General features: G+C 39.0%; 1 protein-coding gene across 5 annotated transcripts in view; it reads right to left on the minus strand.

Moving 5' to 3' along the window:
• Window positions 1-18780, minus strand: part of DENND5A (DENN domain containing 5A) — a 96543-nt gene that overhangs the window by 64836 nt on the left and 12927 nt on the right. For all 5 annotated transcript variants that reach the window (XM_067540760.1, XM_067540759.1, XM_067540764.1 and 2 more), the window contains exons 2-4: window positions 6662-6733; window positions 5897-6006; window positions 4345-5005 (exon numbers count right to left, since the gene is read on the minus strand). In XM_067540760.1, the coding sequence (XP_067396861.1) occupies window positions 4345-5005; window positions 5897-6006; window positions 6662-6733 (843 nt within the window). The remainder of the gene's footprint in view (window positions 1-4344; window positions 5006-5896; window positions 6007-6661; window positions 6734-18780) is intronic.

Below are 18780 nucleotides of genomic sequence, written 5' to 3' on the forward strand. Positions count from 1 at the left end.
TGACTCTAGTGACACCATCACAGGTCCTAACCACATCAACCACACCATAAGAAGCTCATTCACCTGCACATCTACTAATGTAATATATGCCATCATGTGCCAGCAATGCCCCTCTGCCATGTACATTGGCCAAACCGAACTGTCACTATGCAAAAGAATAAATGGACACAAATCAGACATAAAAAAATGGTAATATCCATAAACCAGTCGGAGAGCACTTCAATCTCCCAGGACACTCTGTAGCTGACTTGAAAGTTGCCATACTTCTACAAAAAAACTTCAAAAACAGACTTCAGCGAGAAACTGCAGAGCTGGAACTCATCTGCAAACCTGACACAATCAAACTGGGTCTGAATAGGGACTTGGAATGGTTCTCTCATTACAAGAAGTAATTGTCACTGTTCAGACATTCTCACCTTCTAATCAATGGTTGTGAATAGGCCTAATCTACTCTAACTGAATGGACTTTGCTAACACCTACCCTCCCCATTGTAGCTCCTTACCCTTGGAGGTATATATATACCCCCATCTGATTTCTATTTCTTGTATCTTACGAAGTGGGTTGCAGCCCACGAAAGCTTACGCCTACAAAAATTTAATTTGTTAGTCTTTAAAGTGCTACAGGACTCTCGTTGTTTTTACTACACAGTTAAAAACTCTTCCTTTACAGAGGGAGGTGTGTTTAATAGTCAGATTCTGACTGTTATGTACCTTTGGGTGAATAAATATGTTTGTTTTGTAAAAGCTGTTTGGATTCATTTTAATTAGTAGGTGATCACAAAACCCTAGAGGGAAGTTTATTGCAGATATGGATACAATTGGGCCTATTGTAGGGAAATGAGGACTGCAACCTGTAGATCCAAGAGTAGATCATAGAATCATAGAATCATAGAATCATAGAATATTAGAGTTGGAAGGGACCTCAGGAGGTCATCTAGTCCAACCCCCTGCTCAAAGCAGGACTAACCTCTGCTATATCATCCCAACCAGGGCTTTGTCAAGCCGCAGCTTAAAAACCTCTAAGGATGGAGATTCCACCACCTCCCTAGGTAACCCATTCCAGTGCTTCACCACCCTCCTAGTAAAAAACTTTTTCCTAATGTCCAACCTAGACCTCCCTCCCTGCAACTTGAGACCGTTGCTCCTTGTTCTGTCATCTGCCACCACCGAGAACAGCCTAGCCCCATCCTCCCTAGAACCCCCTTTCAGGTAGTTAAAGGCCGCTATCAAATCCCCCCTCACTCTTCTCTTTTGCAGACTAAACAAGCCCAGTTCCCTCAGCCTCTCCTCATAAGTCCTGTGCTCCAGCCCCCTAATCATTTTTGTTGCCCTCCGCTGGACTCTCTCCAACTTCTCCACATCCTTTTTGTATTGGGGGGCCCAAAACTGGACACAATATTCTAAATGCGGCCTCACCAATGCCGAATAGAGGGGAATAATCACTTCCCGTGACCTGCTAGCAATGCCCCTCCTAATGCAGCCCAATATGCCATTGGCCTTCTTGCCAACCAGGGCACACTGCTGACTCATATCCAGCTTTTTATCCACCATTACCCCCAGGTCCTTTTCTGCAGAGCTGCTGCCCAGCTCGTCGGTCCCCAGTCTATAGCTGTGCATGGGATTCTTTCTTCCTAAGTGGAGGACTCTGCACTTTTCTTTGTTGAACCTCATTAGATTTCTTTTGGCCCAATCCTCCAGTTTGTTTAGGTCACTCTGTATCCTATCCCTACCTTGCAGGGTATCTACCACTCCCCCCAGCTTAGTGTCGTCCGCAAACTTGCTGAGGGTGCAATCTACCCCATCCTCCAGATCATTAATAAAGATGTTGAACAAAACCGGCCCCAGGACCGACCCCTGGGGAACTCCGCTTGTGACCGGTTGCCAGCTAGACATGGAGCCATTGATCACTACTCGTTGAGCCCTATGCTCTAGCCAGTTCTCTATCCATTTTATAGTCCATTCATCCAACCCATACTTCTTTAACTTGCTGATAAGAATACTGTGAGAAACCGTATCAAAAGCTTTGCTAAAGTCAAGGTATATCACATCCACCGCCTTCCCCACATCCACAGAGCCAGTCAGTCGGATTCATCCTTGAGAAAATTCATCCTTCATCCATCCTTCCAAGAGTCGGATTCCATCCTTGAGAAAAGTGAAATCTCTCATCTCGGGGTAGGGTGACCAGATGTCCCAATTTTATAGGGACAGTCTCGATATTCAGGGGTGGGTTATTTGTTTGTTTTTTTAATATGGGCACCTATTACCTCTCACCCTGTCCCAATTTTTCACACTTGCTATCTGGTCACCCTATCTGAGTATGTCACCCTACCCAGTATGACCACAGGCCACTTTGATCACACTATCACTTGTCAACCAGATTATTAGAATGACAATAGATTTAAGTATTATGAAGTATCTTATGGGAAACAACTGTTGAAACTGCTAAAACAGAAAAACCCAAAACAAGTACTGGACCACAAAAGAGAGATTAAGAAATTTGCCTTCTGGATGTGTATTCTAGTGACACCCAAAATTTAAAAAGTTAGTATTAGAGAAACAGTTTGTTTAGTTTTCTAAATCCACAAAGGGATCGTCACATGATTTTATAACTTGTTCTAAGTTTGAAAAAAAACCAAAAGGAAATGAACCCATTGTATGCTACTTTTCTCATGTAGCTAACTAGTGAGGAATGTACACAGTACAACAGCTCAAGCATACTAATTCACTGCAACACTACAGAAAGACATCTGATTATTTTGACTATACCCGAATCATGTCCAGTCCCAATTGTACAGACCCACATCTCAGCATGTAATATATACATAGTGCCGATAGTTCCCCAAAAACCTTGCATTCTCATTGCTTGGTGTAACTGAATATTGTGTTGTACATGCAGAGTAAAATAAATCTGCATAACTTATTGCTAAAGAGCTGGGACATAGTAATTAGTCATTTTAAATACATTTTATTTGCATTCCACTTATTTCAAATATAATTCTAAAGGGGAGCAAGGGGAGGGCAGGTTGGAAATCATACTGGAAACCAGCGGATGACATAATTAACACAAGCGACCTTTGGATTTACCGTGGCTTTGACTTTCTTTGCCATCACAGCGGCTAAAATGCGGACATGCAGTCTACATTAAAACACCCACCGTTGCTACTGCTGGCAGGGCTGCACAACTGGTAACAACTCTAGGAAATAGGACAAAAGAAGTCCAAATTCTCTGTGGGCATAACTCCACTTCCTGAAACTGAGTTACACCAACAGAGAAGTCTAGTGTTGAGAAAACCTTAATGGAGCAACAGAAGTCTGGTGTGTTTAAGACTTTTGCAAAGGCATTGCCAGATAAAAAGTGATGCAGAAAACAAGGCAAGCCATATGAAAGCAAATGCTGATATAGTCTACCACCTGCCACACCTTCTAAAAATATTTTATATTTTAATTTATATTATTTGACTTCAGTGAGAGTTGGCTCAGACCATGACAGAAAATGGAGATTTAAATCTCATTCAAGCAAGACTATTATTTGTCAAGTGACTTGTCCAAGATCAAGTGAAACTCAAGTTTGGTTACCCAACCAGAAAATTATGGTTGCACAAATTTATTTCGTAACCACATACAATTAACTGTATGCCTCTTGATATGCAGCCTGAGGCATACAGTTCATTGTATATTTACAACTGTACAGGTCTGCACTAATGACACAGCTACAGCACATTAGCAGTGCTTCTGTAGCACTGTAGCGTGGACACTTCCTACTGCGACAGGTTTTTCCATTGGTGTAGAAACTATACCTCCCCAATCAAAGGTAGCAAGGCTGATGGAAGCATTCTTCCATCGATCTAGCTGCACGTATACCAGAAGTTACATCAACACAACTACAGTACTTAGGGCTGTGAGTTTTTTACACTGAGTGCCGTAACTATGTCAACCTTAAGTTAAGTGTAGAACTTAGTCTAAGATGCCACTGGCTGAGTTAAGTCAGAGTAGGAATTCAACAAGCTGGGGAGAAACCATCCATTTATACCTCTAGTCAATGGTGTTTTTGGAAAGAAAGCAGGAGGCCAAGTTTCTTGTCCTGCTTTATGTCATTACATGCATACAGGGTATTAAAACAAAGCCAACCTTTTCAAACTTAAGTGCTTGAATTAGGCACAATGATTTTCAGAGGTGCTGAGGACCTTCAGTTTCCAGTGAGGGCTGATTTAAATCACTTTGACAGCAGCAACACACTGACAGCAGTGACTGCCAATAGTAGTTTATTACAGCTATTTATTTCTTGAATCTCTATTAAAAAAAACTAAAGCCATTAGTTACACAGGACAAGACAAGAGTACTCACGCTGTGAATAAAGAAGTATCTGAAATTCCAGAAGAGCACAAGTAAAGAGCTGAACCACATTTTCCACTCCAAGTAATTCAAAAACTTCTTTAACTGGAAAGTCAAACAATGGCAGTTCACTGGTGCTTGGCCTCTGGCAGATAATTGGTCCATAAACACCTGAAAATTTTAAGGATCTCCCTGCTGGAGGAAGAGGAACCTCATAGAGAATATTGTAGATGTAACTTTCTAAAGGTAACGGTGGCGGCTGTGGAGAAGTTACAGCTTGGTGAAGTTGTTCTAGTACTTTCTTACAAGCCTTCATGAAAGACATTGGGGTAATCAAACATATGCACTTAGAGACGTACAGTGTATCTCTGCTAATATCATACGAGTTAAAACGCTGTAGCTTTGATACAGAAGTTCCATTACAGTCGTCTATGCTGCTACAGCTATCTTTGTCATTTGTGGGTGGAGTATGCAGAATGTCATATTCAGCATTGTGCATATGATATAATGTCTGCATTGCACTACAGATTTGCTTGCTGGTAACTTCCTCATAAAATGTGAGAGAAAACCCAAATGTCCGCGAGCCATCTTCACGGGTGATTATAAACGAATGGAACTGAGGGTCTCTGGAATCAGCCTGGGTCTTGAAAGCAAGCCCTTTAGGCATACATAGCTATAAAAGAAAGCAAAAAAGTGAAAAAAAAAGTTAAACTTTGCTTGTTTTTTCAAAATTTTTGGCAACGACAGCATTTGAGAATGCTGAGGACATTTCATTTTTCTCTAAATCGATTTTGTAAGACATTAAGACACTACCTAATGTAATTAACACAAACACATTAAAACTAAGAGTAATTACACAGAACAAAGGCATGCAGCATAAGGCCCATACATGATTTCCACTGAAGTCCACAAGAACTTCAATAGGAACAGAATTATACCCAATATAAATAATGGAAGAAAAAATGTTTTGATCATGAATTTTGCTTTTAAAAGAAGAACATCTGTTTTATGTAAAGCACTGCAAAAATATAAGATGAGATCAGAAGTAAGAAGTTAAATCCCTGAAAAAGAAAAACAGATGTAAATGGAACAACTAATCATTAACTACAAAAGGACTAATTATCCCTCACTTCTACTCCAACAGCCTATGCTCTAGAATATTGCAGAATAAAGGTTTAAAAAAAAAAAGATTCATCATGAGTCCTGCTTCAGCAAAGGGGATGGACTAGATGACCTCTTGAGATCCCTTCTAGACCTACAATTACATGATTGCCCTTAAAATAACTGATTATTTTCATGTTAAGGCCTGCTTTTTATAGTCTCCAAGTAATAAAATCAAATAGGAATTGTTTCTTTTAAATAAATCTGCAAAATGTAGAGCAACTTGTCATTTAGTATTTAACAATCCATTTTGTACGACAGCTTTTTACTTTGCCATTATCAAAAGATAGGTACTTTCTTGAAAGAAACAGCTGGGCTTTTTTTTTTTTAAACTCATTATAATAAGGGGAGCACTAGTCTTAAAAAACCAAGAGAAACAAAGAGCACTTAATGCGGTACTGACCATTCCCACGGCATCCTGGTCAAAAGGATTCCATTCTACATTCTCAGGATAACGAGCAAGAACTTTGGACTTAAATGTGCGTCTTAATGGAGTCTGTTCAAAATTTTCCCCTGAAAAAAGTGAAAGAAAAATATCAAGTCAACCATTTCATTCTCTTTCCAAGTTTTTTTATGTAAGGCCAGAAAGCAAAATGTCAGTAGGCAAAAGTGAAGATAAGTGGATTAAATACAGACATTCCCTTTAACAGAAATAGAAAATGCAAGATAGTTAGCATGTAATTAGACTGAAAAGTATTAGCACTGATAACATTTATACACAATTATTTATCTGTGCTTTTCTTGAAATATGAATGTGCTAGAGTCAGCCTACAGTTCCTGGTTTGTCTATTTCTTAGTAGCAACTGTAGAAGCTGCATTTGGGTTATTTCAAATTCTGTTTGGAGAACAGCAATAGAATGCATTAGAGAACATAATCTGAATTTTATTACCTATAAAAAGCACAAATAGACAAGAGATTCAAAGATGAAGTGAAGAGCTTAAGATAGAGCTTTAGACAGACACACAAGTGACATCACTTAAAAATCTTTTCAAGTTTTCTTCTTAGAGACAGACAATCTGGAAATCCACCACCTACTACAAAAAAGAGTCAGCTGTGGACAGAGAATCTAGGAAGTTAAGAGGTCAAAGGCCACAGAAGTGGCAGCAAGAAAAAGATATTGAAAGAACTAGAAAGTTTGTGCTGTTTTTCCTTTCTTTTTCCTTTTACCTTCTACTGCACTTGAATTGAAACAGCCGGCACCATCTCGGGTTTTAGAGGCCTGTATATACTGGCATAGTGCTATATAACAAATAAAAACAACATTGCATTACAATTCAATAGTGTGAACTAGTCAGTAATTATACAGCTAGTACAATATTTTATACAAAATTAGCTTGCACAATAGATGTGATGCCATATTTTCCTAACACATGCTTAAGTATATTAATAGCTATAAAAAAAAGTGAAGCATTAATAAGCCATCAGAAATGTCATCAATAAATATACTTCAGAGGATGGGAATTTTTATACAACAGTTCTATATGGCCAAGACATCAATACAGTGGTAATTAACTACATGTTAAACTAATGCCTTCTTTAAAAGCTATATTTTAAAATTCCCTTAAGAGCAGAGGATGAAATTCACCCCATGCAGCCTAGCCTATGCACCACTCAAGTCCTATGTAAACCCTAAAAATAGGGTTTAAGTGAGATTTAAGTGATGCATAGTGCTGGATTTCCACATTGAGTAATGGGAGGCCTAAGGGGTCCATTAGGCCTCATTTGGAGTCTCTGTGCTGGGATAAATTTATTTTCCAGAGAATAAAAGTCAACCATCATGGGAGCATGTGTCTTACTGCTGTAAGATCACTCCACCCCCTGTGAATGGTAATACTTGCTTTTTATATTTAAAAAAAAGCAAACAAAATTTGCCTCCCAAAACAGCCTTTACCTTCTTACTAGAATGTGGTTAGCAAGCATTCAGCTGGTGACAGCTGCTGTAGCAATTGGGCAGAATTACATTAAATCATATCCTTTAAATAAATTCAGAGACTTCAGCAAAACCTGCAAAAGGAACCAAAAAAAACCCCCAAAATTTCAACCCCTCATTTATCATCTTGTACATAATAATTAAGCAGCAAAGGAAGTTGATTTGGAATTTGTTGGGTTTGTTCTGTTCTTCTACAAATAATATTTAAAATTACACTTTTGTATTGAGTGAAATGGATTAGAATCATCATGCCACACAACATTCAGTTCTGCAAAATGCCCCCATATTCCCAAATATAGCTTTCTGAGGACACACAGTAGGAAAACTCTACCAACCTTTTAATGGGGTTTTTAAAGTGAAAATCTGTTCTCTTACATAATCCCTAACAAGGGCTCCAATTCAGGAAATCATTTAAGCACATACTTAAAAGTTAAACATCCTTAAATGCTGTACTGAACAATTTTTTTTTCCTGAATCAAAACCTAACAAAGGTCATGCAGGATTTGAACTATTTCATCCCCCATATTTTAAAAAGGATCCTCCAATTTTCCACTTTCATGAGTTTAATATGCACATCCACCGTTTGGTTTTTTTTTTGGTAAATACATCTAATTAATTGCCACAAAGCCTCTTTTTCAGCTGTTTTTGTAATTATATTTCTTTATATGGTACTGAAGCTATATCTATTTACTGTGCAAGAGCATATTTGGGAAATTTGAAATCTATTAATAGGGACATTTGGGTGTAAAAAAAAAAACAAGGCCCCACATATAACTCCTCTGAAATTGAACAAACAAGATCATTTGGAGGATCAATGTCAACAAAGAGGAATATTTACTAAAAATGACATTTATGAAAGAGTTTAAAATGAAATAATTAAAAGAAAGGTGAAATACAAGCTACCGGTCTGTCAAAGATGGCCAAAAAAAAAAAAAAGACAAATGCACCCAGCCACCCCAGATCTTTCAACTTTCACACAGACTCCACAAGAAAACCCCCAAGGACCTCTAAAGGACAGGCTTTTAAAAAAAGAGTCAGGAAATTTAAAACACCTACTGTTTTCTATACTTATGCCTGTCTAGAATGATGCAATGTAAGCTTTAACGGGTTTAGAAAAAGATAGACATTTACTAAGTTGGTTTGCTACTTTTTTTCCTTCCATGGTATTTCAGACAGAAGAAAACACTTGGATGCCAAAGTCTCTCCTAAACTTTGAAACCACCTACCACAATCACCAGGTTCCCAAAACCACAAAGAGCAACAGACATTTAAAAGAAAGAGAAACACAAACATTCCCTAGGTTAGGGACCTTCTCTTAATAGGACATTTCATTATGACGATCAGTTTCAAAATGCATGTTCACTGAGACCATTTTATCTCTGGAATAAAGAATAACATCGTGATATCACTGAAGAGAAGCTGCTTGAAATATATTTAAGGAAACTGCAGCAAGAAAAGAAAGTGTGGCTCTCCAAAATAGGTGAAATCAGAGACCACGATAGCTCTGTCTACAACTTATAAATCTTTTAAAATTACGATGTTAAAGTTTGGCCCAAAATACTGACTTGAGCTCTGGAAGCCAACAGTTTTTTGCTTTCATTTTTTCCTTTTAAACCAATCCATACCCCTGGTGGAAATATAAAACAAAACTCATATGCCATCCTGTCAAGATAGAATAAATGAAACTAGTGCACATGTGCCACTGTCACATGAGTAGGATGGCGACTTGATAGTGTGCTTTGATACACAGAGCCACCATTGCTCAGTCTTGTCAGCCTCTGGGACAACTGATGCTATGTCCTGGTTTCACATTTGTCCTATTATCTTTCCAAGTTAACAGTGCTCATCTTTTCTTTCACAGCAGTATGCACTGTCACCTTATGAAAGTCTCTCTTACCAGCCTTATAAGTGTGGAACAGCATGACAAGTGGGCCTTCAGAATGAGCAACCTTGCCTTTAAAAGAAAACTGGTAGATTAGGAGATCTCAAAAGGCAAGTTACATAGGAACGACTTAATGCAAAGATCAGACTGAAAACAAGTGGTGGCCTCTGGAGTCCTAAAATCTTCCTCTTAAGCCACTCTTTTCCTGTAACTGCCAAAGGAAGATATTGAGCAACTGCAGGTTTTCGTGCTGCTGAACAACAAGCAGCTATACTACATCATCTATCAAGGAAAATAGGCATTCAAGCCAATGTTGCTTGTGCACATTGTTTATCCCAAAGTGTAAAAAAAAAAAAAAAAGCAACTTAGGCGTGAACTCAGTTTCTGGCATCGCCAATCAGCATAAAAGTTTTGCATTGTGACCAGAAGCAGAGAAACAGTAGTAACTGCACCTCTTTGTGAGGTTAAGAAACAAGGGGGAACAGATTATAAGACCATGTGGCTAAGCCTTAGAGAGATCATCTTGACGTCTCTTCATTTACTACTGATCTCAGAGGCTACAATAAAGAAGGTAAGATTAGGTTTAAACAGACACAGTAAAATTAATACTGGAAAACAACAGTAGTAGTTTCTCTAAATTTAAGAAGAGTATGCAAGAGAAAATCTGATGTGCCCAAGTTTCAGATTTTCCAAGTGTGTAACAGCTCCATGTCCATGTCACTCTCATGATAGAGTCCTGTAGCATTTTAAAGACTAACAAATTTCAGCATCCCATGAATGGGCCACAAAAGCTTATGCCTGCAGAAATTTGTTAGTCTTTAAAGTGCAACAGGACTGTCGTTGTTTTTGCTGTATACAGACTAACACAGCTAACCCTCTGGAACTTTTCTCATGATAGAATTTTACAATGTATACCAGATTCTTCTTTTCACGGGCTTTCCTCCAGCTAGCACTTTAATTAGGACAGATGGAGAATTTATCATAAGCTTTGGCTATTGATGAACATTTACAGCAGATGAAAGTTTCCCAGGCAAAATAATTTATTAGCAAGCAATTTCTCTTTTATGTGAGTTTCCAAATTCAAATGGCAGCTTCACTTTCTAAACCTTTAAATTTAAGACAGATTAGCTATGACCCTAAAACACGTGTTCGTAGATCCTGTACTGTTCACTGGGAATACACACAGTCTCAGAGAATCAGAGCAGCTGCCAGGATTGCCAACTCTGTTGGGTTTTTTGTTTTTGTTTTTTCCCCAAGTGACAGGATTTCAGCCAGGGCAGGTGTCAATCTCAGGATGAGTCCAGATGCTCCAGCCCTCTAATCAATTTCAACCCTGCCCAAAAGCAGGCAAACACAAGGGATGATTCCACCATTGGTTGTTTTCCCCCACTGGCCTGCCCCCAAAGGTATAGCAGCCAATCACAGCTGCTGCAGGAGGCAGGCAGGGTTTTTGCCCAATCCTCCTCAGGGACACGGTGCTATTCTCATAGGAGGAGCAGAAGAGGAGGGAAGAGCCCTCCTGTGAGCAATGGGATGGCTCCGCTGCTCCCCTCCCTCCAACACTTGGCTGGGGGGGGGGTACATTCCTGGAGCTACCCCCTTCCCCTGCCTAGGGACCCTGCTGCAGCTCCCACAGGTCAGGGGACAGATGAAGAACCCCAGGAGGAGCAGAAGTGATGTTGGGGAGGTGGGGGCAAATGGGACAGGACTGATTTAGGAGTTTAGGGGTACCCACACTTTCACGCATGCACGCTGCGGATGGGGAAGGGAGTTCAGAACTCAAAAAAGACAGACCAAAAACCACAACATCATTAATTATTATTCTTACTATTATTTATTTTTAGTCTCATGACTTTTTGAATCTTTGGGGTTGGCAACACTATCATCTTTCCAGCAGTTTATTTCAGGCCAGCACATTTCTGAACATATTGGTGCACGCCTCAATGTAACGAGCCAATTTCATATTGCATTTCTGTTTGTATTACAGCAACATTCAGAGATCTGAGATTGGGGGCCCCCACTGTGCCAGGTACTGAACCACCACACAGGAAAGGGTTTGTCTACACTGGAGTTTTAACGCAAAGTAAGTTATTGTCAGTTAATTAGTCAGCCCACAACAGGCTCTGAAGGCAAAGCTTAAAAGCTCCCCCTCTCACAGTTAGAGTCACAGCATAGATGGGGAATTTGCAGCAGCCAGGGAGGGAACCATTTTCTTGTTTTACCTCCCATGCTTCATGTTCTCATTATTTTGTCCTTTACTGAATTTCCAACCTTTCGCCTCTCCTCTCCCCAATTCTCTCTTCATTCTACCTTATATTTTCCCCATTTTTCCATAATCCCCATATTAAAAAAGTTCAGAAGAAGTCAAAGAAATTGGTAGGTTTAAAAGAAAATGATGTAAACAGGAATAAGATTAAGATATAAAATGTGAATAGTTAGGAACAAAAGCAAAGTGTCTTATTCTCAGGAATCCTAGAAATCTGTTTGCCATGGAAAAATGTGGAATTTGCATTTTTACAAAGAATCTTTAGTTTTTACATGTCAAAAAATAAAATTAAATATTAACTGAATTTCACTGAAAATAGCAGGGTCATTTACTCAATGCGTGCAACCTCATCCTCTTGTGGTCGATATTTGAATGCACTTTAAATTTACATAGCTAAACATACTCCGTTAAACTGCTTCCAGCATATAGAAATTACTCAATGGTGTTTAGAGGTTCATGTTTCAACGCATCTCAAATTTCAAGTTTAAGAGTAACGTGAGTAATTAAAGTTATGAAAAGACACCAAAAACATCAAAAAATCATCCCTAAAAACCGTCACTCAGCTTGATAAGGACAAATTTCACACTGATGGTAATGTGCTGTTCTGTATTGTATGCAGCAAGGCTGTAGATTATGTTCAAAGGCAGACAGCTGTAGAACACACTAAAAGTGCTAAACAAACTGAATAGAATGAAAACAAGAGGCTGAAACTGCAGGGCCATCGACAGTAAAGAAACAATGCATAGTGACAATCATTCTATTACTTTTATTTTATTATGATGATTGATGGCACTGGTAGGCTTTGAACTTGCTTAGAAATTGTAAATATATCAATAAAACAGTGTGTTCAGCGGATACCTATATATATTGTGGCTAGGGAAACTGAAGTTCAGCATTTCATTTTAATCAAGAAAAAACATGGTTGGGGTCGGTATCGGAGAATTTTGGGTTTTTAATCACAGAAAACTAGGATCCCTACTTTTTACTGTTCCCATCTTCTGACGCTTTACTCTTATTGTTTGATAAAGGTACTTTTGCATCTCCTCTTAAACTGGATTGCAAGTTCTTGGTGCAGACCCGCATGACCTGGAAAGCCACCATAATCTCCTCCTCTCCCCAGGATACTTTGCAGACACAGAGAGAAGCCCAAGATTTCAATTCCCACACCCCTCTATAATGCTGTCTGTGATGCAACTACATATCACAGGGAAGAGAAAAGCATCAAATACATACTTACACTGGCAAGAAGCATCGAAGTTCAATACTGAGCTGATTAAACTGATGCAATTCACAGATGTTGCTCAGTACCTCCCTCCTGACTGAGCTTTAAATAAGCTCAAATGATGAGCTGTCTTAGGGCAAGTCTGCGCTTAAAATGCTGCATTGGCACAGCTGCACGGATGCAGACACTCTAAGCCAACAGGAGAGAGCTCTCCAATCGGCATAGTTAATACACCTCCCTGAGAGGCAGTAGCCATGTCAATGGGAGAAGCTCTCCCACTGACATCACGCTGTCTACACGCGAGGTTAGGTCATTTATAACTATGTTGCTCAGGGGGTGTGGATTTTTCACATCCCTGGGCAACATAGGTACACCGATATAGGTCTGTAGACCAAATCTTATACATGTAAAGGAAACTATGAATCTATCCACTCTAGGACAAAGTTAAACAGGTTTCAAGAACCCTTAACTTAATATGGTTTCATCTGGATGGTCTTGTTAACATTAACTCCTTTTCATAGCCTTATTAGAGAGTCCATGCCAGACCTCTAGCAACCAAGACACACTCTTTCTGGTGCAAAGAATCATGAGACCAGGTAAGGAACTAGTTAATCAGTCCTGACACAGTTTACACTGACTGTGAAATGACTGCACTTCAATTTAGATAGCCTCATGGCTTAGCCATGCACCTCTGTTTACCTGAATTTACTTATTGCACACTCAGTACAACTGCTGCTGCATATATCTGGAATATCCCATATTCAAACAACCAATTGCATTTAATCAGACAAATAACAAGCTGCCAGATTTCCTTTGAAAGTTGCAAGCAGACCATATCATGACGTGTGTCACCTCCACTCCTACCAAACCACATCTCCTTCCTGGTCTTTAGGGTTCTCCTCTGTGATACACTTTAACAGGAGAGGACATTACACCTAAGCCCCATCTGACTGAGCCCTGGTCTACACCTACCTGGAAATTCGCCGGCAGTCGACGGGAGTTACGCAAGCTACGCAGAGTAGCTTGCGTAACTCCTGTCGACTGCTCTACTTCCCTTCTGCACGCAGTCTTCACTGCACTGCGCCACTTGAGGGGGTGGATTTACTGCATCAACTTCCTGATCGATTGAACGGGTTTACACTGACTGCTCAATTGATCCAGAAAGATCGATCTGATGGCGGCGACTTTGCCTGAGAGCATTAATGAGGCTTAGGCCCCAGAAACTCCTTTCACTTCAGCAATTCTCATCACAGGTTGCAAGATTTTAGTCTCCTTGGGAATATCTGTGTGAAATTACCCACACAACAGTAATTTTCTTACGAAGGCAATTTGAAAAAACAGTCTGCATAACATACCGCATATGAGTACTTTTGCAAAGTCCAATCAACTAAGCTTCCCTTAGCTTTACAACCTAGAAAAAAAGATCTCAAGTCTTTAATAATTGGTTCTCTCTGATCATTTCCTGAGGAGCCCTCACATGGCCTTCTCCTATAATATCCAGAGACATTTCTACCTATCTCTCACCTGGCCTACTTATCAAGTCTTAAGTTTCTGAGTCCATAATCATACCAGGTTGAGGCTACATCAACCATCCCACAAAGGATGTCCTATTTTCATAAAAAGCTGGGAGGAAGGAATACCAGCTAAGTAAGTGAGATAGGCATGGTAAAGGATCCCCAGCTATATACCAAAAGAACAATGTTATAAGTAAAATGGATTGAAAGTATAACGTAGAAAGGGCTAAACCGTATACAGTAGATCCGATCAATGCCAATTATATTAAATGCATCTAGGGAACTTGTATGGTTCCAGTTATATTATCTGGACAGGAATTATTACATTTTCCAGTACCAACCCCTGCCAAGGAAAACTTTATAGTAAAAAATATGGAAGTTTTTTCCTAACCATTTATTTTTCTTTAAAATATGAAAATGCGTTCACAAGGGGGTTCTTTCCTGCTTTCAGCACAATCACGTAATCTTCTTTGCAGCCCACATGCTTCCATGACAGTTTTGTTCCTGTTTTCAACACTAGCTATTATAAAATAATAATATGATGTTTTGGTTTCTGGTCTGTCTTTTGAGTTCTGAACTCCCTTCCACGTCTCCAGCGTGCATGCGTGACAGTACGGATTGCCGACTCTCCCACATTTATAGGGAATGGCGATTTTGGTTGTCTCCTGCAGCTGCTTTTTTTCCCCCAAGGGAAATGATGCATTGTCTGTCTCTTGAGGTCTTCAAACCACAACTGGATACATTTTCTGGAAGATATGCTTTAGTCAAACAAGTTAGTGGGCTCAATACAGGACTAACAAGTTTAAATTATATGGCCTGTATTATACAGGTGGTCAAACTACATAACCTAATGGTCCTTTCTGGCCTTTAAAAAAAAAAAAAAATCTTATCTATTGTTAGCAATTCCCTTTTGGTTTTCTTCCAGAAGTGGCTAGAGTTCAGAGGTGCTGCATATGTTTGTGAAAGGCTTAGGGATGAAATGCAATTTGTAAATTTGTGTGACTTTCTAGTAGTCTGTTCCTCTTCAAAGAAGCCTTTTCTGACCATAAGAATGGCACCCCATAATAACACCCCCTTCTACTCCAAAAATATCCCAACCAATTCTCCCCCAACATATTAAAGGAACTTAATAAAATCTAAACCAAACACAAAGTCCTATCCCCCAGCTAAATTTTTACTACAAAGTTGGGCAGCAGTATGCAACTCTAAAGGCTTGTCTACACCTAAAACATTGCAGCGGCACAGCTGTAGTGCTTCAGTGAAGACAATACCTATGCGGACAGGAGGGCTTCTGTTGGCATAGGTACTCCACCTCCCTCAGATGCAATGAGTAGATCAATGAGAGAATTATTCTATCTACGTGCCACTGTCTACACCAGGGGTTAGGTTGTTATAACTGCATTGTACAGGGCTGGGGATGTTGCACACTCCTGAGCAATGCAGTTATACCAACCTAATTTCCTAGTGTAGTCCAGGCCTAAGATAGGTGCTGTCTTTGCCACTGGTTAAGTATATTTACAACTTGATATCAGTTGTCTTTTTTTTTTTTTTTTTTAAGTCTCCACAAAGTTTTCTTCCAATCACCCCAAGAAGAGCAACTAGTATTAAAATACACTTAAGATCCTATATCTTGTTTTCAAGCTTCTGCTAACCAAGCATCAGGCCTGTTTGAATCTATAGGGATGCCTACAAGAGAAGATTTATCAAGGACCATTAAACTAACTAGAACCCACTCAGATACAACTACATCCAAGATACATCCAACACAGGACTGGAACCACACCTAGTTACCCTATTTAAATACAGACCCAGTTAACCCTGCGTCTAGCTTAGTTTTGCTGATCAGCGTGTACAAATTCAACTCATTACTTTAGCATTGGTCAGAACTGACATGGAATACATCCCTGTAGTCACATCCTACACACTACTGTAATATTTGTACAGGTATGCCTTGTGAGGTATCATCTCAAAATTCATAATTTGCTGGTCAATATTGTCCCGATAAAATGTATGGCAACACTGTATGTGAAGTTATAAGATTCTCTTGTATGATGTCAAGAGTGCATGTTCATAACTCACACAGCATCAAACTAAGCACTAAACAGAGTAATCAACCAGAAACAGAAAGCAAAGGAAGCTCAACCAAGTAGCAAAAACAACAGGGAGCATCCTTCTATACAGAATCTTTGTCTCCTAGTTCCCAGCTAGAAATGTTTTTCAAGAGGAGGACTGAAACTATAAAAAGAAGGGGCAAACACTCTAAGACACCTCCCCTTCCTGTCTCTGATATTGCATCTAAGATGACAAAAGAAAACAACCATTGTACTTTGGGATGGGGTCCTGAAGAGTTTTGCCAGTAACCTTGCTGAAATCATGTGGTGAGAAATTTTGTTTGAATCTAATATAGTTCGTTAAATTGGGCACTAGTAAGCATTTTACCTTTATATTTCTTGTAACCATTTCTGACTTTTATGCCTCATTAATTGTACGCACTTAAAATCTCTAAAATTATTAAAATCTATAAAATTATATAAAATTAAATCAACAGGACTACAACAAGTGCAATGTTAAGCACAAAATAGTCCCAATGTCTACAATGAGATTTACTCATGTGTAAAGTTAAGCATGTTTATAAATCTTTACAGGATGAGGGCTCTACATTAGAAAATCATTTATAAATATAGGTCTAATTTTTTTTACCCTCCTCTCCTAAACCTCTCCACTATTTTAACTTTCTTTTATGATGAAGTCCCTGAAGTGAGGAAAAAAAAGAAGCTGAGAGGGTCTTGTCCAGAATTATGAATTTGCACATATGCAAAGCATGGATACTGTCAAATCCTTTAGTGTGTTTTAAAAGGTTTCCAATATATTGATGGGACCCAGGGGCAGAGCCTGCTATACAAAGAGAATGAACATTCTGGCCAAAACAACAGGGCAAATATCATTTTCTAATGCTTGTACAGACAGTACTTCTGTTTTTAGAGGCCTCATCAGAAAGTCCCACAAAACAAATAGCTTGTTCATCTACCTCAGAAGAACAATAATCAGAGTAGACCCTGATGGGATTTGAACCTGTGGTTCCAGGCTTTATGATTATTTCAAATCTGATGCGCAGGTCACTAATACATCCAAACCATTTCAGCCTGTATATTTGATTAGTTCAGCAAATTATATTCCAACACTGACAACTCTAAATGAGGACACGCACTTTGAAAAGCCTTTTTTCTTTTTCTCTCTCTCTCTTTTTTTTTTTTTTTTTTTTTTTTTGTGGCCATCAAAAACAGCAATCAGTAGCAAGATTTATCCTAATTAAAGCCTATCTTCATAAACACAAGTAGTCCCTGCCGACCCTGGCTGCATAGTCAAGTTTAATATGTTAGTTAAAATGACTCCTCAGGGTCGTGTTTTAACCCACTCTAATGTTATAGTCAAGAGAAGCCCTTATTGATACACAGCCAGTCAGCTATTAACATATCATTACAATGATCAGCTGAAGCTCACACCTGCTTCTGAAAGGCTAGCAATATCCTTTGCTTATTTCTTAAGCAATGTTACTGTGAAAACTACAGAAACAGGAAACAGCAACCAAAGCTTGGCAGAAGAAGCTGGAGTAAGAAATGCAACTGTTAAACAAGGATTCTTGGAACAAAAACAAGATTCAACCAAAGTTGCAGCTGCCAGATCTGTAAATGAACAGCCATTACAGAGATGGACGAATGGTTCCAAATTATGACTCGTTTCCTTCCTTCCTTCCTTCAACCCTTTCTCCTCAAAACAGAACCACATCTATTCTTCATTCAACAGTTTTTTTCCTCCTTCTCTCTCATTCACCCTGGACACACTTAAAAAAAAAAAAAAAAAAAAAAAACTAATTCTTTCCATTTTTACCCTAGAACACTCACCTTCTATGCTGCAATTACTCCTCCTTTTGGGAAATCATTAAGTCTAATAAATGCTGAACTGGTAACAATAAATCAAAGCAATTAGTTAAATACTGAGGCTAGGATTTAGGCCTCTCTGAAAAACTCCAGCCTCAGTCTTCAGGAGAGCAACAACATATTATTTATATTAGAATATTTTCTTAAAGACCACAGTTACCCATTTTACTGTAAGAGCATTGGTTTTGTTATTGACTATTATGGTCTCATCTACTCTGTCAATACCATGTCATTTAGGTAGGGTTCATAACCCAGGTTTACTGTGACCAATCATCCTGCAATCTATGAGTCTCATATTTGTAACTTCATGCCTGGAAATTTTTGCATGCTAGTGACAGTAATAGTAATCCTGTGACCCATCAGTGTCACTTAACTCTGACCAAATGGCCTGAAGTTAAAAGGTAGTCTTTGTGCTCTGTGCAGCCAACAAGGGTGCTATTTTCTGATGTGGATACCTGCCTACTAGGAAACTGACTAGCCATTGGTCTATATTTCTGAGATCATAGTTAAGGTTTTCTGTTTTAGTTTGACCCA

The sequence above is a fragment of the Emydura macquarii genome, unplaced genomic scaffold, assembly GCF_026122565.2.
Source record: "Emydura macquarii macquarii isolate MOO-44397 ecotype Brisbane River unplaced genomic scaffold, CSIRO-AGI_Emac_v2 contig_587, whole genome shotgun sequence".
Taxonomy (NCBI): domain Eukaryota; kingdom Metazoa; phylum Chordata; order Testudines; family Chelidae; genus Emydura; species Emydura macquarii.